General features: G+C 38.8%; 1 protein-coding gene across 10 annotated transcripts in view; it reads left to right on the forward strand.

Annotated features, from left to right (window-relative positions):
• The window catches only part of CEP128 (centrosomal protein 128), a 432,173-nt gene that overhangs the window by 52,558 nt on the left and 355,102 nt on the right, over positions 1–24,513 (forward strand). For all 10 annotated transcript variants that reach the window (XR_005597581.1, XR_005597582.1, XR_005597583.1 and 7 more), the window contains 7 exons: positions 1,355–1,515; positions 4,004–4,090; positions 11,257–11,383; positions 12,048–12,169; positions 15,137–15,228; positions 16,373–16,445; positions 19,036–19,152. Coding sequence is in view for 7 of the 10 variants with exons in the window: in XM_039534734.1 (XP_039390668.1) it covers positions 1,355–1,515; positions 4,004–4,090; positions 11,257–11,383; positions 12,048–12,169; positions 15,137–15,228; positions 16,373–16,445; positions 19,036–19,152 (779 nt within the window). In the remaining 3 variants the exon portion in view is untranslated. The remainder of the gene's footprint in view (positions 1–1,354; positions 1,516–4,003; positions 4,091–11,256; positions 11,384–12,047; positions 12,170–15,136; positions 15,229–16,372; positions 16,446–19,035; positions 19,153–24,513) is intronic.

Genomic DNA, 24,513 nt, shown 5'->3' on the forward strand with positions numbered 1-24,513 from the left:
ACTAGCCATAAGCATCAAGGAAGAGATCATTAATTTTAGTTAAATTAATATAAAGGAAAGAGAGAGTAGGAGGCAGCCTGGAAAAAAGATGAGGTCCTCATTGAAGAAGTGGACAAAGAGGTTGTCAAAGCTGGAGGAGAAAAGGGATGGATGGGTTGATGACATAAACGGTTTTAAAAGACATTTGATATAGTAGAAGTTGCACGTACAACATTGAGAATTTATCATGAAGATGATGTCTGAATAGAAAGACGAAAAAAAACTATGTTGAATACTTGATGTGAGGAGTCTGAAGAGATATGTCTAATGAAATTTAAATAAAGCAAAATTATTAAAGTAGCTCTAAAGCATCTTTCATCTGAAGGTCTCAATGTACTTTACCAGGACTTATTAAAACTTGAAACACACTGCTTGACAGATCAGACTGAAAACTGAGTCACAGGACTTGTCTAAGTGACTTGTCCAAAGTCTGTGGAAAGATGGGAAGAGAACAGAGATGTCCTGACTCCAGTAATCTGCTTCAACTACTGGAAGTTCACATTTCTCTAGATTAAACAATAAATACTAAATATGAGTTTATGCCTCATTGAAAACTTTTGAAATCTATTTAAAGGCTGTCGGGCCGAAGAAATGCTACTTTTTCCTATTTTTTTTCTGCCCCTCCCTTCTGCCTATCACTTCTTTGTAGTGATAGCTGGATTTAAAACTATATTTGTTTTGAGTTTTTCTCTCTGCCTATGATCACATGAACTCCTAATTCCTTCTTTGTGGTGATCATTTTGTTGCTGTAGGGACAATTATGTTGTTACATATGGGATTATGATTTCACATTGTTAACCTTAAGCAGGTGATCTTGTAAGAAACACGGATCTTGGATTTTATGTCAACTTCTATATTTAATAGAAAACTGGAATCTCCTTCCCACTACATCTGTCCACCTCTTCCTATATATAGAGAAAATAGAGGCAAAACTATTTCTATATAGAATGTTTTTCATGAGGCATCAGTTGCTTCTTTAAAGTTCTTGCATATACGCATAGAGCAGAGAAATGTATACTGTGTTGCATCTTAAAGAGGAACTAACTATTTTCATGTGCCTGTTTTTTCTTTAATTGATTCCGCTGGTTTATGCTTCCGGAGTTGTCAGCATTCGCTGTAATAGTCATCTTCCCTTCACATTATTATTGCAATAAAAAACCCTGATTCATCATAGTTTGCACACTTCTTAACCAACACTGACAATTACATATTTTTGGTCAATTAGAGATGTTCAAGTTTGTTCATATTTCAGTGACTGGATTTTATAATATAAGTGTGGTTACATTCAGATATATCCTTTTCCCCTGTTCCCCAGATTTCAATACATCAATGGCAGATTCATCCAGTGATTCAGACAACTTTCTTCGTGGTCGTGTAGGAAGGCGGGGCCCTCTAAGAGCCACCCACAGCAGAGCCCGAAACCATGGGGCTGGAGATGTTACAGAGAAGATCCATACCTTAGCAAGCACTTTACAGGTTGTTAGAAAATGATCAGATGCTGTGCAAACAGGATAACTTATGTTTGTGTAAAAGAAAGTGTCCAATTTTTCTGAATGAGGTGGTCTAAAATGCTGTGGTAATGGGAAATATTACTTGCCATTTACCAATTGTAAAAAGTATTTGGGAAATAAAGCATGACATGTCTGCATTTACAGTGAGTATTTTACTGCTATTTCTGACAGCAACATGGAAGCTTGATAAAATATTGTTAGAAATGACTTATTTAAACCATGGAAAGGTCTGATAATGTCTCATTCAGTTATGAAGTTGGCAAAATGCTTGGGAACAGAGCAATCTTATTTTATTTTATTTTATTTTATTTTATTTTATTTTAAAATTAACTGCAGAATTCCAACAGGATGCATTAGCTCTTCGGGGCAGCGACTGTCATTTTGTTCTGTGTTTGTACATTGCCTAGCACAATGGGGTCCTGGGAGTCCTAGGTGTTATCACAGTATAAATAAAAAAAACAAACAATTACAGACTGTGTGAAGACAAAGATCCCTTCCCCACAGATTTGATAATCTCAATAGATAATGTTCAGACAAAGGATTATGGACAGGCTAGAATGCAAAAGAGAGTGCATGTCACTTGTTTGGATGACTTTTTGGGGCAGTGGCTTCTCTGCGGGCAAATGTAATTCTGTACAATTGGCATTGTGGGGTTCCATGTTTTATGTATCCCTGACTCCAGCTCAAACTAGCTCAGTTTGCAAGTTAAGACTGCTTTCTAGCTGACAGCTCTGCAGACTCACCTTGAGCTCTGAGTCAAGCTGGGTTATTTTCTTCTTAATGCATCCATCACCAGCAATAAAAATGAGGGTGCGAGTTGGCCTGCCATGCAGTATCTTTGCTACTGGTGATGCTGAGAAGGAAAGAAACCAAAGTGAGTCTGCCGAGTTGTAACTTAGAAAAGAGAAATCTTAACTTGAACACAGAGTAAACTTGAGCTGGAATAACTGAGATACAACACTGCAGTTTTAATTCTGAGTTGAAGAAAGATCCTGATTTAGATTCACTGTGTTCATTTTGATTAATATTTTGGTGTGAAGTATGCATTGTCCTCATTTTGCAGATGGGGGAACTGAGGCATTGAGAGTGAAGTGAATTCCAGCACTGAATAGAATCCAGATCTCGACTCCAGTCTTATGCCATAGCTAGAAGATCACACTTACTTTTTACTTGACAGCGGCTTATATTTTTACGTAGCCGCTGAGCCAGACAATATAACAAAAATACCAGTATATATTTTCAGTTTATTCAGAGTGCCTGCCCATAGCTTCAAGCTCTCTCTTACTATTTGGTGAGCTTGACAGGTAGCTTAAACTCTTTGCCTCAGCTTACCCATGTGTAAAATACAGGTAATGATTAAGGCTGCATGTCTGTCACGAAGGTAATGGAAGTCATGGATTCTGTGACTTTCCATGACCTCCGTGACTTCTGCAGCAGCTGGTGCAGCTGGCTCCGGGGCTACCACACTGACCGCTGTTGGGGCAGTCTTGGGCCACTGCACTCCCCCCCCCCCAGCAGCAGCAGTTCAGATGTGGGAGGGGACTCAGGGCTGGGGCAGGAGGTTGGGGTGCGGGTTGGCGCTTACTTAGTGGGGGCTCCCCGGAAGCGGCCCGCATGTCCCTGCATCTCCTAGGTGGAGGGGTCAGGCGGCTCTGTGCTCTGCACCTGCCTGCAGGCATGACCCCTGCAGCTTCTATTGACTGTGGTTCCTGGTCATTGGGAGCTGCAGCGCCAGCGCTCATGGCAGGGGCCGCGCACGGAGCCCCCCGGCCTTCCCTCCCCATAGGAGCTGCAGGGATATGCCAGCTGCTTCTGAGGAGCTGGGCGGAGCCAGGTAGGGAGCCTGCCATCCCCGCCAAACCCCCTGCCCCTCCCCCCCATCCCCGCACCAGTGGGGGTCTGGGACCACCCACCTCCAGCACCCGCAGCACCCCCAGACTGCTGCTTCAGTGCACCCGCAGCCCTCTGGCTTAAATTTTAGTAAGGGGTATATAGTACAAGTCATGGACAGGTCACAGGTTGTGAATTTTTGTTTACTGCCTGTGACCTGTCCATGACTTTTACTAAAAAATACCCGTGACTACAATGTTGCCTTAATAATGATACTTTGGAATTTCAGTGGGATTGCCATAATATGAGGCTAAGTGATTGCTTTAAGGTCCTTGGCTGAAAGGTTTTGATACAGTATAGGCAAAATTTGGCTGCTTAAACTTAGGCATCTGTTGAAAATGATTGGTCTGATTTGTTTTCACAGGTGCTCGGTGTCTCCAGCTCTCACAGCCTTCCATGGGAGTTGTGGGTGCTCAGCCACATTGAAAATCAGATCACTTATTTAGATGCCTAATGTGAGGCAAAATATTATTAATGGTAACACTAACAAAGTAATGCATTTTTGTTTCTTTGGAGAGACGATTTCTAATTTAACATTCTTTTTCCTCAATTTTGTTCTTAAGGATACCAACCGAAACCTGAGACACGTTGACCAGATGCTAGGACAGTACAGAGAGTACAACAATGAACAGACTGAAGCTATAGCAACTGTGAGCAACTTTCAATGTAACCTTAAGCCTCTTCCTCCTGTATTATTATATAACCAGCTGAAAATTGTTGTCTAGCAATGGGCAAGCTAGAGAGAGAGAGATTTAAACAGTATAAATCAATCTTTAATAGTCTTCTGTACTACCACCTTTTGAAATTGATAGTGTTTCTGAATGAGATTAGCAACAAGGAGTCCGGTGGCACCTTAAAGACTAACAGATTTATTTGGGCATAAGCTTTTGTGGGTAAAAACCCACACTTCTTCAGATGCATGGAATCTGAAGAAGTGAGGTTTTTTACCCATGAAAACTTATGCTCAAATAAATCTGTTAGTCTTTAGGGTGGCACCGGACTCCTTGTTGTTTTTGTGGATACATACTAACACGGCTACCCCCGATACTTGACACCATGAATGAGATTAGAACACTTTTAGTACTGGTTGGCCCAGTCTTCTTTGTGGTCCCTTTAGGAAATGGCTGAAGGGTGAAATTCACCATGGTTCAGAGGGCCCACACAAGGCCTTATACACGACTTAAGCCTCTGACATGGAATGGTGCTTAAATGTGGTACACAGGGCATTTTTCAAGCCTTTGCCCCAGGGTGAACTTAATCAGAAATGAATGGGGTGATATTTAATTGTAGAGTAAAACAGGAGATGGATAGTGTTAAGGATGAACAAATTGGTTGGGAGCTATCAAGTTTGAGATGTTAAAGTCAGAGATTTATTGAAACTGAATCCTGTGGTATGAAAGGAAATGTGGAAAATGTACTGTTTTGCTTGAAAATTGGCCTAATATTTGAGTACTCTGGGGTGTATATTCATTGAGTTCAGTAATACAACTTCCATAATTTGTGTAAATTCTAGTGAAATATGCCCTTCAGTGCTCAGTTGTACTATACCAAATAAAACTGCACAATACAGATAAGTAGAATATTTAAAGAAATGAAACTTAATTTAAATATTTATGTGAATTTCCATACTTATACATTGTAATGTAGAATTACCTGCTATTTTTCTTCTGAAAAAGCAGTAGGAAAATTTTATTCCATCCTAGTAATTGGGACTATAACTATCTCAGTTGCGAAGCGTAGATGTCTTCAATACTCTGATTTAGAAGATAAACTTGAGGACTTGTGCCTTTGCAGATAGATAGATATATTTTAATTGCTGATTTTTACTCTTAACTTTTCTCTTGGACATGGGAGAGATAAAATTAGCTTCACGATTGGGTTTTATTAGTTTTCACTATTTTACTAATAATGAAATTTATTCAAAAAAATTTTTTTTTTAAAGACACACTAACTTTTCAGAGTATAGAAAAACATGATAGGCTTATTTACTCTCAACATACTAGTAGGTGTTCTTTTCAGACAGCTAGAAGTTGAACTGGGTTTTGGCTGAGCATGGCCGTGTCAGAATTTTATTTTGATTGAGGACCTTCTTTTTTTGCATCTGCATGACTGATATCTTTCTGACTTGATTTCTCTTCAAGTTGAGCAATAAAGTTTTGGGATATCTCCTGTTGGAGACTTAGAATACTAAAGTATAGTCTCCATCCTCTATTAGTAAAAAAAAACTTTGTCTTCCAAACAGTTCCTGTTCACTTCTCTAAACATAAAAAAGTCATCTTCCATCACCTTCACGTCTATATTATACTTCCTGTGTACCAATGGTCTGATACTTTCTTCCTGCCTGCTAGCAGTCTCACTTGCTTATTTTGACATGCTTCTGATTTGCTACCATTTATTTCTTATCCCTGGCTGCCTGGATTCTTGATACAACTGGCCCCTCTTATACTGGTTCCAAGCCTGCTGGAACAGTGAGGCAGTTTTTGGTGGGTGATGGGAGGCCATACAAGGGAATTAAACATAGGTGTATTGTGTTGAGACTGTCCTCACAAGAGTCCTGCTCTGAATTCTAGCAGCCACAAATCTACCTTCTAACCCCACAATTACATGTTACCTCCAGGGTATGATCAAGTTTTCAAAATATCTAAGCTGATCTAGGATTCTGCCATCTTGTTGAAACTTGAGCAAAGAGTAAAAAAATGGTTTTAACAGTTCTCTCCATTCCTGGATGCTTCTGTGAGGGAGGTCAGTCCACTGGGATGAGGGCAGTGTAGCCTATTGGCCGGAGCATGCCTTTTGGCCGGGTTCAGAGCCATAGTCAGTCATTAGGAGCCAAAACCGGAGGTCAGGATCTGGATACCCCCAGCCAGGGGGTCAAGCCAGAGTTCATTGCCTGGAGCTGGAGTCAAGGGTCAAACTGGAGGTCAGGAACTGGAGCAAGCAGGGTAGCAGACAAGGAGGGGTTCAAGGTACGGGAAAGGACAGAGGCAAGGCTCGGTGCAAGCAGGAGCAGCGTGAACAAGGTAATGCAGGAGCAGGCCACAGTCATGGGGATGAGCGTTGAGAAGCCAGTGAGCTGCAGCTGCTGGCTTAAGACCCAGCCTGCTGGCCTCTGCAGCCAGTTGGGTTGGATGACTAATCAGGCTGCAGGCCAGATGTACTAATGAGGCTGCCTGGAGACTAGCTCTGCTGCAGGCCCCGATTCCTGACAGGGAGAAATTAGAAGAAGATTATTACAGCATCCTGCTTTGCATAAAGATACTGTAGTTGGCATCCTCCTATTTTGCCTGTCTTCAGTTGCTCAGGGGAAGTTTGATTATCAACAATTAGCTCAGTCATAATATAGGCATGTCTTGATTGTGAGCTTCTCCTACAATGAATGAATTTTAATCCTGATTTATACTTTACTTCAAAAGGAATCTTTGTTTCTTCCCATTCATTCTCATCACTATGCATAAAACATTTGGGTGGGTGAATGAAGGGGGAAATTATGTCTTTTCCTTCCTATGCAGTATTAAGTGTTGGCTACTCTTTGATGCAGGGTAGTAGGCTTGATGGCACAGTGATCCAGTGCAGCAAATCCAATATGTTATGATAGATTTGTTTTTTGCAGTGTTCTGCAGTATCCACCAAATATAGTTTCATTATGTAAACCTTATTTACAGCTCATTGGTTTTGTTTAGTTTTTAACAAGGTCAGTCCAGAGTTCTTCCTGAACAACTGACTGTCTTCCATGCCCATCTCTTGAAACTCAACATTTTGCAGTCTATTTGGAAAGAACTCCATATGCTTGTCAGTGACTGAGGAATGGTGGCAAAAGGAAGCCACAGTGCACTACCTAGATGATTGTTCTAAATATATTTCAGAAACTGGATTTGTCTGTGAGCTCATGATGCTCAACTTGACTATGAAAATGCATGTTAATGGCTCCCCAAGATAGCCCAGCAGGATTGCAGCCAGTTCCGGATGCAAGATACATATAGCAAAGACAAAGCTAACCAGGAACAATTAAATGGGGAAAAGCGAGACTCTGTAAAAACCCTAGTTCTTTCCTGTCTCTAGTTTCCTCAGCATGATTGAATCTGGTTCCTTCTAGCTAGTGAAAACATTAGATCTGATGTCACTATTGTCACATAAGAAGAGACAGTGTGGTTCACTGGCAGGTAGGAGACTTGAGTTTGATTCCGGGTTCTAACCCTACTTGCTGTGTGGCCTCTTGCTAGATCAGGGATGGGCTTGCTTACCCTTATGTGTCTAAAAGCCGCTGGAGTTTTCATTATTCTTATGTGAAAGTCTGCCTTTGTCTTTTCTTAGCTATCAAGTTCCAATTCTTGCCTCTTTCTCTTTTGCTTGTGTAGAATTCAGATGTTAGTAACTTAAACAATCACTCCTGCTTTGAATCTCATGTGAGAACCAGTGTTTTTGTCTCAGGACAGTCTTAAAATGAGTTTGCTTTTCTTGTAAAGATATGTTTAAAGGTTTTTGTTCCTGCTACTACCATCACTTTAAGAACTTAGACCATATATATCCATCTCTGTTATTTTTTTAAATAATAGCTGTTCTCAAAACTGAGCATCTCAAATATCCTTTTATTGTGGTGTTCTTTAAAAAAAAGAAAGTTTTGGTTGCCACTATACAGTTGGAATCCTTCATTCCGTAATACACTGTACTTTAATGAAGTCCTACAGAATCAAGATTTTTCAGTTTGACACATGCAACTTACAACATACATTTTTTTTAATCCATATCTTATTTGGATGTCCAGTTGTTCTATGACAAGTACTCAGGTCTTCATCTAACAAATGACCAGAATACAAATAGTGTTGTCTTTACCCTTGTCTTGCAAAAACAGCCATTTTATCTGCTAAAGTGAGACAATTGATTAAAAGCATGAACAGATATTAGTTATTAGCTTAATAAACGAGTGACTGGATGAACTACCACTTGTGTTCTACACCTTGTTCAATAATGTGTGTGTAACTTACTAATGTGTGATTATCTTCATGCCTCTTACCACATCTGGTTTCTTTCAGCATTTCACATAGACTAAGTTGATGTTAAACAGAACGTTTTTAGGAATCTCTCTCTAATTCTTTCTGTAGTTATTTTAAAAGGGATTTTGCTTCTTGTTGCTGTGATGTTGTCCCTTGAGTACTTATATTACCACCTCAATTTCTCTATAGAAACAGTAAAATTAATTTTAATTGGGTGGGGGAGTTCCTTTTTAAAGGCATTCTAGACTCATGCCTCACTTTGACTTGGGATCTTTGACTTTGTGGGACCAGAGCAGGAGCACTGAAGCCAGGTGCACCACACTATTTCATCCCATCGGCATAGTTTCCTGTAGGTGTCTGTTTTTTGGATTAATTCAGTTTGCTGAGTTACTTCTTGCTTGGTTGATGATCACTCCATCCAGTCCCAGCTTCCAGCAGTCAGAGGTTTAGGGATAGCCACAGCATGAGATTGCATCCCTGACCATCTTGGCTAATAGCCATTGATGGACTTATCCTCCAAGAACTTATGTAATTATTTTTTGAACCCAGTTATACTTCTGGCCTTCACAACATTCCCTTGCAATAAGTACCACAGTTGTTTAAGTCAGTGGTTTTCAAACTTTTTTTCTGGTGACCCAGTTGAAGAAAATTGTTAATGCCCGCAACTCAACAGAGCTGGGGCAGAGGGGTTTGGAATGTGGGAGGGGCTCAGGGCTGGGGCAGAGGGTTGGGAAGCGGGGGTGAGGGCTGTGGGGTGGGGTTGGGAATGAGTGCTTCAGGGCGTTGGAGGGGGCTCTGGCCTGGGGGTTCAGGCTCTGAGGTGGGGCCAGGGATGAGGGTCTTGGGGTGCAGGAAAGGGCTCTGGGTTTTGGGGGCGGGGCTCAGGGCTGGGGTGCAGGCTTATCTTAGGCAGCTCCCACTCAGTGGCGCTGCAGGTGTGCTAAGGCAGGCTTCCTGCCTGTTCTGGCACCGCAGACTGCACTGCACCCCAGAAGCGGCCAGCAGCAGGTCTGGCTCCTAGGCGGAGGCTCAAAAGCGGTTCCACGTGGCTCTTACCCACAGACACTGACTTCCCTCCCACCCCCAACCCCCCGCTCCCATTGGCTTGTTCCCAGCCTATGGGAGTGTGAAGCTGGTGCTCTGGGCAGTGGCAGCGCACGGACCCCTGTGCCCCCTCCTCTCCCAACCCCGCTTAGGAGCCAGACCTGCTGCTGGCTGCTTCCGGGGCGCAGCGTGGTGTCAGGACAGGTAGGAATAAGCCTGCCTTAGCTGGGCAGAACCGCCGACAGGACTTTTAATGGCCCGTCAGTGGTGCGGACCAGAGCCGCCACGACCCAGTGCTTTACATTCCGTGACCCAGTACTGGGTCGGTACCCGCAGTTTGAAAACCACAGGTTTAAGTATTTCCTTGTGTTTGCTGCCTATTAATTTCATTGGGTGACCTCTGATTCTTGTGATAAGTAAAAGGTGTTTTGAGATGGGGTGACCAGAACTGCATGCAGTATTCAAGGTGTGGGTGTACTATGGATTTATATAGTAGTAGTATGATATTTTCGGTCTTATTATCTATCTGTTTCCTAAAGGTTCCTAATGTTTTGTTAGCTTTTATAACTGCTGCTGCATATTGAGCAGATGTTCTCTGAGCACTATCCATTATAACTCCAAGATCTCTGTCTTGAATGGTAACTGCTAACTTAGACACCATCATTTTGTATGTATAGCTGAGATTCATGTTATCCAGAGTGCTTTACTTTGATCTTATAACATTATATTCCATCTGCCATTTTGTTGCCCAGTCAGCTAGTTTTGTGAGATCCCTTTGCAACTCTTCACAGTCAGCTTTATATTTAACTGTCTTGATTCACTGTCATTTGATCAGTGTCTATAAATATCTACCTACATTGGGAGAGACTTTGTTTTAATCTAGCATAACAGGATCCAATGGCTAGAAGCTGAAATTAGATAAATTCATCTTAAAATAAGGTGAACATTTTAACAGTGAGAATAATAAACCATTGGAACAACGTACTTAGGTATTCAATAAATTTGCCATCACTTGTACTTTTTAAATCAAAATTGGATGCCTTTCTAAAGGATATACTCTAACTCAACCAGAACATATGGGTTTGATGCAGGAATCACATGGTGAAATTCTATGGCCTGTGTTATACAGGAGTTCAGGCTAACTGAGCATAATGGTCCAGTCTGACCTTAAATTCTATGAAATTTGAAATAATTGATGTTTCTCATTTCCTTCTCAACTCATTTCAAATTGGTGAGAGTTCTTTGGTCTTGCTGAGACTTGCTCCATTGTCTGATTAGGTTGTGGTGCAGGACAGTCCTTTGTGGTCCTGCTGCACTGCACTTTTTTGTGCATCCTTTTATTTTAAAGATACTGTACTTAAAATGTTATGAGGCTACCACTCCTGTCTTCTTCAGACCAGTTCTACCTCTTGCCAGCTTGGTTGGAGGACTATTGACCTGCCTTCAAAACTTTCACTTCAGCAAATGTGACGTGAGGTGTAGTATGATGTGGAGACATCAAAATGTGATGCATCTTTGTTGCATAGACACTGTATTGCAACAGGTTTTGCCGTGCCACAACGGAATTACTCTTCAACTCAATCTGCAAATCTGGTGTTCCTAGACTGCAACGCTATTTGTTGTTTTTAAGTCAATTTTCCAGATTTTTGTTTGGTTTTCAAAGCAAATTTTAATTTATTTACATATATGCTCATGCGTGTGTGTGCGCACACACTTTTTACATTCATACTTTCTTGCATGTCTGTATACATACCTTTTAACAATTTGTAATTTTACTGCAGTTAAAAGAGACACTGGAACAATCTATAGGCCAATTAAGGAGCCAACGATTGTCCAGACATTCTGGAATGAGAAGTGCCTCTCTTTCAAGTTTATACACAAGTGACCTGGATGGTGAAGCAGCCACAGGTAAATGTTAAGCTCTAGTACGTCACTGCATTGTAATATCCTTTTAATGCTAGAGAGTGAATTTACGTTAAATGGAGTAGAGTCATCTTTGTTTTTCTTTAAAGAAAAGTCATGATTTTAAAAGTCCAACATTTTGGGCCTATTTAGGGCTGGTAGTATGAGCTATGTGTCTCATTGGGAAGCTGGGAATCTTCCTTTTCCTTTAATATAAATTTCCTCTTTCTTGCCTGAGAGAGCTTTGAAATAGTGGGCTTTAAAATTATGATATTTTTATTTATAGAAAAAGCTGACATTGGCCCAGTATTGAATTTTTTCCTTCCTAGGCCTTGGGCAGGTGTAATTTTGGGGACAAATTCTTCACTTTTGGGAGGAGAAGGAAATATTTCTTTAGGAGGTTGATTTAAAGAAACAAAACTGTTTGAAATGTTGGACTAAATCCTGGGAAGGTGGGTTAGTGGGCAGATGGCAGGTATTTGGGGGGGAAAGTTGAGTGATAAAATGCACAAGCACACAAGAAATGTATTTATTGATTGTCTCTGAAATTTATCACATTGTGTCTTTGATTTCATATATGCCTATATGTGCGTGTCAGAATCGTTTTTAAAATTTTTCCTTTCTTCAGTTTTCTCTTTCCATTTAATTTTTTACCTCTTATCTTGTAAAGGGAGCCGCCATTTCCAGCCTACCTCACCTCTCAGGGATTATGGAGACTCACAGAGCACTAGACGTCGGAGGTCTAGGTCTGCTAATGTCCGGTTCGTCGATGAGGCCAATAATTTGGACCAGGTACTCAATACTAGTAGGAGATCTGTTCTCAAACGTCCCTTTCAGTTATTTAAAATAAATAAATAAATAAATAAATTCTGTGAAATTCAGAGCAGATGGACATATTTTGGCTGCTGACATGAAAGTCCTTTCTAGAGTTTCTCTAAGTATTCTGTATGCATAGTACACTCATGTCACTTGTGAGCACAGCATATTGTGCATGTGTTTGAGGAAGGTCCTCTAAGATCCCCCTTGCTGTAGCTTGGTTCACTCTCACCTCTCAGACTCAAAATACTAACCATGTGTGAACTGTCCTTCTGGCTGAGGTGGGCTGGTCATTGCTCCTTCTGAAACTTGATCGTTTATTTATATAAAGAGTGACAGAGGCTATGACATGCTGTATATATCCTAAAAGGTACTATTTGAAAATCTCTTGATATAGGATTGACATGTAATAAATTAGCCCTTGTAATCATGAGAAAAAGATCTAAAGACTACAACTCTTAGTGCTTTACAATTATTTAAACGAACATCAACACAGAATTAAAAAACTAGTCTTGTCCCATCCTTAATTCACCTATGCTTATCTCAAACATGCTGGGATTTCCAGTTCTCAGTCCATCATTCATCTTAGCCCCAAATGTCTGCTTAAAGCAGGTCTTGTAGCTAACAGTTTTTAACTTTCAGAGGCTCTATGAGGTGAGCAAGCTCTGGATTCAAGAGCTCTTCTATGGGATGCCCTGGGACCAGCCCCATCTCTTTTAAATTAAGGGAGCTCATCTTGGGCTTCTTTAATGACTACAATTGTAGTTGATAGCCTATGGGGAAAATCTGCTCCCTGTGTGATACACCACTCATTAAATGATTGGCCACAATTTTCATATGGTTTCATATATGTAGCTTTATGTATACTGCATTATGGCAATCCAAACTCTTGGTGACAAAGGCATGATGTATAGTGATATCAGTGTCTTCAATCTTTTTGTATTAATTTCAGCCAGCTTGTCCTTATTTTCACCCTGTTATATGTAGACATTGAGTTATTTGTCCCATTTCACCAGGCAGGTGAAATGAGATGGAGATGAAGATTTGGGTGTCAGTTGGTCTGTTACAGACACCTCAGCCCATGTCTACTCGTTAACTCTCCAAACAGCCTGATATACACTTTGAATGGGTAGGATAATAGGATGGATTCCTATTATACCACTTATGTGAGAGGCTTCAGCGCATATGAGCATTTACCCCAAACTACTCTCTGGGCTCCCTCAGGTAGCTATGAATGGAGCTACTTGAGCGAGTCCCTCTACCTCTGCAGTAAACCACAGTTATGCCAACAGAATCTCACCATAATTAGTATTAAAGACAGCCGAAAGATCTAATAAATCAGCATGAGCTCTTTATCTTCATTAATTGCTAGATGATCAGCTGATGTAAAAATGCAACTTTTGTACTGTAATTCAATCTAAATCTTTATTACACAGGGTTAAGGAAGTCTGAGGACCCCAGAAACTACCAGAGTTGTTCCACCATAATCTTTGTAATGACTTTTCCCCTAAAAGAGGAGTTAGTTAACCTTTTCAACAATAAAATATCTGTTATAATAATCTCTTTGGAAAAACACTGTTTTTGTTGTGTGTGTAGACAGCACTTTGTGCTTTATGGTGGTTCCCAAAATACCAATAAATTTTTTCGTATATAGTTAAATATCTTTCTGAATTTTTTTTTGTTTATTTTGATGGTGTCTGTATATATATATATACACACACATATATATATAGAGAGAGAGAGAGTGAGAGAGAGAGACACCTTATATGACAATATAAATGCTGCTCTGTTTATTTTTATAAAACTACTTAAATATTAACTATATCATTTTATTTCAGTAAAAACATAGATAAAAATCATCCCAGAGAATAACAATTTATTGACTATGGCCATAGGCTGAATTTGATTTGACATAGGCATAGAATCTTGGGGTTGGAAGGGACCTCAGGAGGTCATCTAGTCCAAACCCCTGCTTAAAACAGGACCAATCCTCAGACAGATTTTTACCCCAGTTCCCTAAATGGCCCCCTCAAGGATTGAATTCACAACCCCAGGTTTAGCAGGCCAATGCTCAAACCACTGAGCTATCCCTCCCCCCCATTTATGGGATGAGGTGATGCTCAAATCTCACTTACCACATCTTGAATCCTCGTATTCCCCCCTTGCCACGTTCACAATCTCAGCATTCCCATTCCCTATGTTTACCTTGCCAGGTCTTCCCATATTTTTGTTAGATATGACAAGTGATGAAGTATATGGATAATTCCACAATAATTTAAATCCATATAAGTCTAGACTCATTTATAAATGGTATTTTCTCAGTAGATTTACTTCCTCTCCCCCATCCCCTAGCAATTTCCTACTCCACCATGCTGCTCTACACTGTAACTATACTGCTCCACTTGCTCAGAGAGGAGAATCCAAGTTAAATTTTCAAGATCACCTTAGAAAGGTAATACAAATGGTTCAGAGAGTTTAATTTCTCCACTTGCCCAGATCTGCTGATTGATTTGGAGCAGGGAGACCAGGATTGGATTGTGAAAGGGACAGGTAACTGAAATCAATACGCTCCGAAGCATTTGAACAACCTCAGTTTAGAACCTTGCTACTTCATTTTCTGTTGCACAGCTGAGAAGTGTGCTGTTGTGATATGGTTGCTGGGAGAAAAGCTTCAGTGCTATACTAGCACACCTGCCTAATCCAGCCCTATACTATGAATAAATGTTAAATTACATATGAAATAATATAGTTGTAGTGTTTAGAATCAGAAGCAGACCATAAACAATTTCAGACCTGAGGGTCCTGACACCTTCGTCATCTTTAACCTATATGTTTTGTTTAAATGGTTCTTTAAAAAGTTTTAAAATACATTTTTCCTTTTGAAATGACACTGAAGAAAGACATTTCAAACTTTTTCAGCTTAATTTGTGTTCTCATTTGCAGTTACATTCCTTACACCACTCCCTTCGAGACCTTAGCAGTGAACAGGTTCGCCTAGGAGATGATATCAGCAGGGAGATTTCAAGAAGATACCGGTATAAGTAGTATCCATTTCCACATCAGGCAGAAAAGATGAACTGTTTAAAGAATAAATTAGGAAATGTAGTTTAAGAGCTATTTATAAATATAGAAATTAACTTTTGTTGGTTCAACCATGTAACGGAACAAAATATAAAAAAGAAATCACAGGAGTACAAAATGGACAATATGCTTCCTATTATAATTTTAAAAGGAGGAGAGTCTTAGAACTTCCTTCCAAAATGTGGTGGGAGGAAAACCTGTATGATGATAAATTATCTAAGTCGCATCATCTTCATATTCAGTATATAATAAACACAATCCTTCTCAAAGGTAGCGTTTTCCATTGGCTTATCCAGTGGGTTAGGGGATGGGAATCATTTGTTCTATTCTCAACTCTTCCACTGGTAGATTGTGCTTAGGACCTGATCAGTAGCCCCCTGAAGTCAATGGAAAGACTACCATTGATTTCCATGAGCTTTGATTGAGGCCTTTAAGGTTTTCTGTAGTATCCCAAAAAACAGATGGACCTTGAGCAGGTCACTTATGGTTTCTGTGCCTCAACTTATTGTTCTGTGAAATGGGCATAATCTGCAAAATGTGTAGCAAAGATTAAGTTAATTGTTTGCAAAGTGCTGTCAGATCTCTAAATGAATGACAAAGTGCTAATATTTGCTATCTTATTGCAAGTGATTGGGCAGCTAAAACTCAGGAATATGACTTTCTCACTACATAGAATAGCTACTATGTAGTGGCTGTGTCCTCATTAAAATCTGAATCCTAGAACAAAATTATTGATGAAAGTAACTTGAGAAATGATTTGCATTCTGGATTCTGCTCTTGCTGATTTTTTTACATGTCATACATTTCATAGTTTAAGAGTGGTGCCATGTCTCACAAATTAGCTTCCCATTTTCTGCCCTCAAAGTGTGGATACATTTTAATATGTGGGTTTGCCACCTGAGTCTGACCACTGCTTTGTCTAGGAGTTTGCAGACAGAAAAGATCTGTTTTTAAAACTGCCCTAACATGCAGACATTGCAAAAGCTTAAAACCCCCAAATAAATAAATGCTGATTAAAGGCATATAATTGCTGCTCAGTTTAAGTTAACCCATACTATTAAAATTTAAAATTAATCTTTGCATTTTTTTCCTTTTAAGGACTGATGCAGAAACCAAAAAGATCTTGACAGACTTGTCGGAAAAGCTCACTGAATCCCAAAGACAAGAAACTGTGAGTGTGTTTTCAGCGTAGCTAACTGGGTTGGGGAGAAAGGAGAACAGGTGTGTTATGTAGCTAGTTCAACATGCATCTTGCCAATCAATTTAATACCAACATGTTAATGTGTCCTTAAAACATAGTGAAGTCTGGCTCAATGGGCTTGGGTGCTTTCACTGTGTAGTAAAAATGTAATGTGTTTCATCCCTCAGATCCTTGCTAGTTGAACTAAATGGGGGCATTTTATTGTTTGGGATATTTTTTCTGTTCATTCACAATAAATTATCATAGAGAAAGCTGGCAGTGCTGTAGTTTGAGTGCTGAGCATTACTTGGAGCATTTTTCAGCAAAAAAAAAAATCCTTTTAAAGCTCTAAAAATAATTTGTGGTAATTAAAAGTACATTTTCCTTTCTCCAGAGTCAACTTGTATGTCAGTTACCCTTTTTAACTGAGCTGTCCTTTCAAAATAATCATTTAATATGCTTAGGATGTTGCTGTTATAAGGATTTTATGCCTTAAAATTATTTGTAGCAGAAGTTTAGCGTGCCAGAAAAAAAGGCAGCAGCTAGCTAGCTAGCTCTATTTTCTAATGGTAACACTGCAAAGTAAATTTTGAAGACAGAGCACGCTGGGATCTTCTCTGGCAGAATATGACCAGATCAGTTCATCTAAGTACTCTGACCCAGGAGCCTGCAAATAACCTCATCCTAATAGCAGAGGCACTTTTGTTAGCTATATAGCATATCAGAGGGGGAACAAATGAAAATTATTGAATATATTCTCTGCAACTTCTATGCATTAGACAACAGTAAACTCTAGGACCTGTATTATTTAAATATTGGAGTCAGCTCATAATTCCACAACACAAAACAAAATTAGAAGTCTTAAACGAGAATCAATAAAGCCCTCAAATGGAAAATATTCTGTTAATAAAATAGCTAATCTGTTACATTTTTACTTTAAAAAAAAAAAGACATTTTCAGAGTTCATTTTGAGAGTACATAGTGCCAGTTAATGAATGAAATCTTAACATGTAGTGTTACTGTATATGTCATCTGGAGTCCTCAGAGCTTTCAAGAGTTACTTTAATCTTATATTTTTTTTGGTGAGAGTGAATTTTATTGCTTCCTTAGTTTTCTAAAACTATCATTTTCACTCTCATACTGATGGAGAGTGTTCTATCAATCTCAGCATTTGTGTCACTGCACCAAAGTTAATTAAAAGATGTACCTTTTCTTACATTAGCTTTATTTTTAGCTGGTTAACTTTTAGCTGTATGCCATATTGTTTTAGCCATGTCGGTTCCAGGATATTGGAGAGAAAAGGTGGGTGAGGTAGCATCTTTTATTGAACCAACACCATTCTCTCACCAATAGAAGTTGGTCCAATAAAAGATATTACACCTCTACCCCTATATAACGCGACCCGATATAACCTGAATTCAGATATAACGTGGTAAAGCAGTGCTCCATGGGGGCAGGGCTGCGCACTCTGGTGGATCAAAGCAAGTTCGATATAACGCGGTTTCACCCATAATGCGGTAAGATTTTTTTGGCTCCCGAGGATGGCGTTATATCGAGGTAGAGGTGTACCTTACCCACCTTTTCTAACCTTTAGCTGATCAGTTTTCTGTAACTATCAGTTTCCTGTTTAGTATTTTAATAATCTGGTGCTTGTAAAACACATTTTTAAGCCTGTCTTATATTCTGTATTCACTACAATTATAGAGAACAGTGAAAAATAAACTATATAGTCAGGACATCAAATTTCATTGCAGATTCAATTCACATAGCTCACTAGAGGGTGCTCTCTGCTAGAGGATTAAATTGAAGATACCATAGAATTATTCTATTTTAGTTTCAGTTCCAGTTACTGTACCTGTAATCCGAGAGGGAAGCCAGTTGTTGTAGCAAATGATTCGTGTATTCATATTAATGCTGACCTTGGATTCAACAGAATATTAAGAAAACCTTCTTAATAGTGAGGTTTAATGAACTGTGATATTCAGTGATGGTTTAATAAACTGTGATATTCAGTGATGATGGTACCTACCTCTTCTATAGAGTTTTTCAGCAGTAGATCTCAAAGCACTTAACAAATGAGGTTAGTATCATTATTGACATTTTACAGGTGAGGAAATTGATGCACAGAGGTTAGGTGACTTGCACAAGTTTAATCAGGCTAGTGACAGAGCTGGGAATAGAACTCCGGGTGGGCTCCTGCATCCCAGTCCAGTTCCCTGTCGTCTGTACCATACTGAAAAAGGTGGAAGCCCCATCACTAGAGATATTTAACACTTGACTGGTCAAAGCAATCAGTACAGATATTATAGAGACAAATTCTGCAGTGATCAGAGTAGGGTAGACTAGCAAGATAACAGGTCTTATTCCATTTTGAATCTTTGTGATTTTGAGTAAGAATGCTTCCCAAAACGGTTATTTTCCATCAACTTTCAAATTCTATTTTATAAACTGTCTTCCTTTTCATTTCCTATACCACTCCACTCTAAAAAAAATAATAATAATAATTAAAAAAAATATGCTTTTGATATGTGGAAAAAATTTCTAATGGTAATTTTTTTTTTTTTTTTTTGGTGTGTGGAAGGTGTCAGAGCGGGTAGAGAGAAGACTTCAAGAGATAGAACAAGATATGCGCACAGAAAGGCAGGTGGTAGAAAGACGCCAGGACCAACTAGGACATATGTCTATGCAGTTGCAGGAGGTATGCAAGATAGTTCAGTTAAGTTCTTGCTATACTCGTGAGCCTGGCTCAGACAAGGAAGCAAGGGGTCAAGTGTCACTCTTCCATGGTTAAAAGTATGTACATTAACAAGCTCTGCTGGATATACCCCTGGACAGCGATAATCTATAGAGACTGTTATTCCCTGATGCAGTGTTGCTTGTGTTAAATGTTTCTTGTTAGTGGCACACAGATCCTAAGAAAAAATCTGGTTCCTGGGTTTGATCCGTTTAAAAATGTTTGTACTGTGGTTTTTTTATTCGAAAATTGAACTATTTAGGAATAGTGAGCAATCACTTTTTGAGTACTGTTCTGTGGGCCAATTAAATATAATGTGGGCCAATTAAATATAACATACTGGTTAGGCACCTTTCCAGTGCTGTGAAATCATTTGCTCTCAAAGTGAATTAAATGTGGTGAGCCACGAGAATAGTGCTGAGGAGAAGACCTTAATTATTGTTCATTTTAGAAAAGAAAATTAGGAGAATTTTTCCCTGACCCTTTTTTCCTCTTTCTTTAAAAAAGTATAAAATACACAAAAGAGAGGCAAGGAGCTTGCTTCCAAAACTAACACATGAGAAACCAGGAAGACTGAATATTTTGCATTCTAATTTTTTATTTGACTAAGAGTTAGAGCTATGATTTGGAATCCTATATTTGACTGTACAATGGGGATCACTGCTGATATGAAATTAATTTAATATTTTGTCACTTTAAGTGGTGACTTGTGTCCTTTTTAAAAAGCAACTGTGGATTATACACTGCAGTAGAAACTGAAGTGGATTAATTTATATTGACGCTTTCTATTTTGTAGAGGGCTATACATTCTCCTTAATGGTCATATTTAAGAAGATAACATACTCTTTTAATAGGGAAAAAAGTTATGCTTATCAAAACGTTTTTAGTACTTTGCCGATTGGATGTCAGTAACAGCTTTACGTTTCTACCTCCCCTTCCTCCCTTGTAGATAGTGAGAGGTGGGTGAGAGTGCTTCATTAGGGCTCTCAGAAGAGGAAAGTATTTCTTAGGATTTTCTGAGAGAAAAATTCTTCAAATTTCAGACTGTGTTACTGTCCATTTTGTGGACATATGTTTAATGAGAACTGTTTGATGTGTGATTTGGTACTGTTACCTGCTGACATAAATAAATTTCCTTTTTTGCCCTTTGTATTGTATTTACATTAAGGACATTTTGACAGTTGGGAATTCATTTTCAAATTGAAGACTGATGTTTTGCTAATGATGAATGTGTTCTGTGTGTATGTTTCCTGAGCAAGATGTATGCTTCCATCATATTTGTTACAGCACTTTGGAACAATCTGTTGCACTTTTAATGGCTAATGTTAAATTTTATGCTATTGCATCTTCTGATGAATAATCTCTAAACACTTTGCTGAGTTTATTAAACAGCAGTTTGGACAAAATTCATTCAAGGATTATTTTGAAAAAGAGCATTTTAGTACTTCTTCATGCTTTGAAATAGTGATTAGATGGATCATTGGCAGTGGCTCATTGTGAAAGGCCCCGATCCTGAAATGATCTTTGCATGTCTGTATCCCCTACGGAAGTGTGTAGGATTCTGTACAGGCCAAGGGGCCCCTTGTATGGAGCTCACTGAAGATTGCCCATAAGGTGGAACTGAGAATTCTTCTTTCTCAAATTACTCAGGGGAAAACAGTAGACAGAATAGGCAGCAATATTTCAAGTTTCCATACGCTGCCTCTTGTCTGCCTGAGTGCTAGAGAAATTACCTCATGCATTCTTTGGGTTTTTTTGAGACTGACAACAAGACAGCTGATTAATGACAGTATTAGTGGTAGGTTTTGTGATGGACATCTGTCCACTGGGAATTATACTGAGATTCCCCCAACTTATTTCCTATAAACTAGACCACAGAATAGCCAGCAGATGGTGCTGACTTTTTTCTACTGCTGACCAGGGCTGGACTTGAGGAGAGAGGCTCTTTATCTTGTTACCAGTACTGGAAGAGCCATCCCCCTAATTGCATATAAAACATTAACCATCTGTCACAGAGTAGCTGGTCCCTGTCGATAGATGAAGCCCAGTGACCCTGGATCAAAGCAGATGAGCCCAATCCAGCTAATTAAAGATGGCTGGGCTACACCTGTGCCTATAAAGGGCTGCTAGCAGACAGCTGGAGGAGGAAGCACTGAGGCAGGTTGAGCCCTGGGAAGGGAAAGCCACACAGGAGTGGAGCTAGCTCCTCTGGTGTGTCCTTGGAGCAAGGGGCCGGGGGCTCAGGGACGCATGGCTGCTACTCCATGCAAGGAGTGGAGCTGATTGAGGCTGGGAACCTGCCAGATCTGGAGTGCTAGAGACCCCTGGGAGGGGTGGCCCTGAGGCCAAGGATTGAGTTCAGATTTTCTGTTTGTTAACCATTGTTAAGAAAATTAATCTCCTTGACTGAGACTGCGTGCGGCAACTCATGCTTTGGAGCTGGGGTGAAGCTCCTGCCTGGTGATACCAGCCTTTTTAGGGAGAAATTTCTTTTTGATGTTGTGTATATTGGGTTCAAAAGGTCAGGTACATAATAGTGGGAATGTTTTAGGGATCAGCACTTTTCCCTCTAGTCACTGCTGGTTCAGGGCTAGCTCACAAGAAGACTTTTTAGTTCCCAAAGTATTTGTATTGAGTTGCCAATAAACATTTTACAGTAGTGTCTCCAAAATGTCAATTTTAGCAGAACCCGCTATTATTATATATTATATATTAATACTTCATATTAATATGCTTATAAAGTATTGGTTTCCAGTCCTGCAGGGGATTAACAGAACTAAATCACTATTTTGCTATATCCTTAGTTTGCTGTGTGTTTGACATTTGTCCAGAACAGAATATAGCAAGTCCCAGACCTTATAGCTGTGTAACTTGCAATCTCTGATTTGTGCATTTAGATCTGAGAATTCGTTACACTCTTTCAGGCACAATAGACTTTGTAATTTCACTAAAGGACTTTTAAATGTTCTTATTTAACTGATTAACCTGCTCGAAAGGTTGAGTTATAAAATATCTATAGGACTCTTTGGGTGAAATCCTGGCTCTGTTGAAGTCCATGGCAAAACTTCCATGGACTTCAGTAGGACCAGAATTTTACCCTTCATCTTTTGTAAAACAGCATGAAAAACATACAAGAATTTTTAAAAAAGTTTATCTCACAGATGAATAAAAGAAAAGTCCTTTTTGTTTTCCAAGACACTTTTCAAAATATTGCTACTAAAAATAGAGCCCTGAAATGGGAAATATTAATTGTCCCAAAATGTCTCCATTCAATATTGGGTCTGAATGGTTTATAAAGGAATGTTTCTAAACTAGTTGTGACTGTATAATTAGGTAATGATATTAGTTACATTAATTAAATCAAACCAGCTCGAATATGCCTTTCAGCTTTTGTAATTGAGAGATCATTTAAAGATTTAAATGTTGATGCTGGTAAACATTGAAGAGAATGCAATGACGGGAACTGGCCACTACTTGTCAGTGTTTCACCATCCTACAAAAACCATCATGCTAAATTTAACAAATGCAATTGCATTCTTGCAGAGCCTAGCTGAACATGACTAATTTCTTTTTTCAGTGATTGTTTTCCATTTTTGAATGTTCAAATTTATTATTTTTATTCTATCATGTTGCTGTCCTTAAATTAATTGATTTTTTAAAAAAATGACAGTGTGTTATATAGAATGTATTAGGAATATTTGTTATCTTCAAATTTAACAGCTAAGCCATGTTTTTGAGTCTCTTTCTATATGATGTTGTGGCTGGTATGATTAAAATTATTTTATTGGTAGTATTTGTTTCCTTTGTTTCTGAGCTTCCATGATTACTAATAGTGTTTAAAAATTATGTTCATGAAGCAGGGTGGATAAAAATTGAAGGATTTTTTATTTAAATACAGGTTTATTTTTTAAAATAAATCTATTTAAAATTGTATTTGAATTGAAATTAACAGCCTTTAAGACCTACATTTATGATCTATTAAAATCATTTAGATTAAATACAAAATATTTTGTACTAGGTTTTAAAAATGTCAGGCTACTTTGTTGCAAATCACTGCCTAAGCACCTGGAACCAGAGTCTGTTGAAGTGCTAAATCAGCTTTTGACAGAAGTAGCCTCTTCTGCAAATGCAGCAACAATATTTTTTTCATTTCAGTTTATTCAACTAGTTTAGTTCAATGACTCATTCATTCAAAGTTAAAAAACCAGTTGGGAGTTGAAAAAGAAGAAAGGCTTGTTTTCCTCTACCAATCTATGATTAAAAACTTGGTGTGGGAGGATGAGATCTACTAGTTTTAAAATCTTGAAAGACACAGTGACAAGAAATAATCAGTTCAGTTACCTAACTACAGATAATACTTCATTTGTTTAATAAATCAATTAGTTTTAAATGCAAAACATATTTTGATAAACTTTTTGATACCCTTTTTTCCTTAGGTTTCCAGTGCATTTAAGGTAGTTTTATTTAATTTTAAAAATGCTGGTTTTGGGCATTTTAATTGAATTTGAATTTCCATCCAAATAGAGCTTGATGCAAATCACAAGTAAAAAATTAACTATCAGTATATGACATGCTTCATACACCATTTTCTAAAATAATAAATATCAAATGAATCAGAATAAATGTAAATGAAACAACAGTTGCTTAAATACATTCTTATAGATATCATGTATACTCTTGGTTAGCAAAAAGAAGCACCAAATTTAGTTTATAGGGATATCTAGTTGTAAATCAACTCATTTTAAAGGTTAACAACAAATGAGAATCTACCATCCCTTAGGAAAAGAACTAAAAAGTACAAATTCAAAACTTGATGAAAATTGATGGCTTAAATCAAGGTTTCCTGCTTGCTGATTTAAATCATGATTAAAATCCACCCCAATGTGAAGACAGACTTTAAATAAATGTATACAGTGCAGCTTTGCTTTCCTCCTCGAAAAACCTTTTTCCAAAATGTCGTCTTTAGTTAGAAAGAGAAACATAAATATGCACAACTAGTTTTTAGCATTAAGATGATGCATATGCAACTTACATTAAAAATCATATGATCTTTGTTTGACTGATCTTGTGAGTCCTTCCAAACAGAGACATGCTGTCAAGCTGTTTGTCTAAATGGGAAGGGGGAAGAGAGAAATGGGGAAGACTTTGGGAGTGGAGGAAAGGAGGAAATTGGGGGACATACAGAGGCCCTGACATGAGGGAGGAGATGGGGATGATGCAGGGAGTACTTGAAGTAGAAGGGGACGGGATGGTGGGACACAAGGCGTTTGTGGATAAGAATGGAGGAATGCAAGGAGTCCCTGGAGTGTTCAGTGATCTCAGCCT

The sequence above is a fragment of the Mauremys reevesii genome, linkage group 4 (genome assembly GCF_016161935.1).
Source record: "Mauremys reevesii isolate NIE-2019 linkage group 4, ASM1616193v1, whole genome shotgun sequence".
In the NCBI taxonomy this organism is placed as follows: Eukaryota; Metazoa; Chordata; order Testudines; family Geoemydidae; genus Mauremys; species Mauremys reevesii.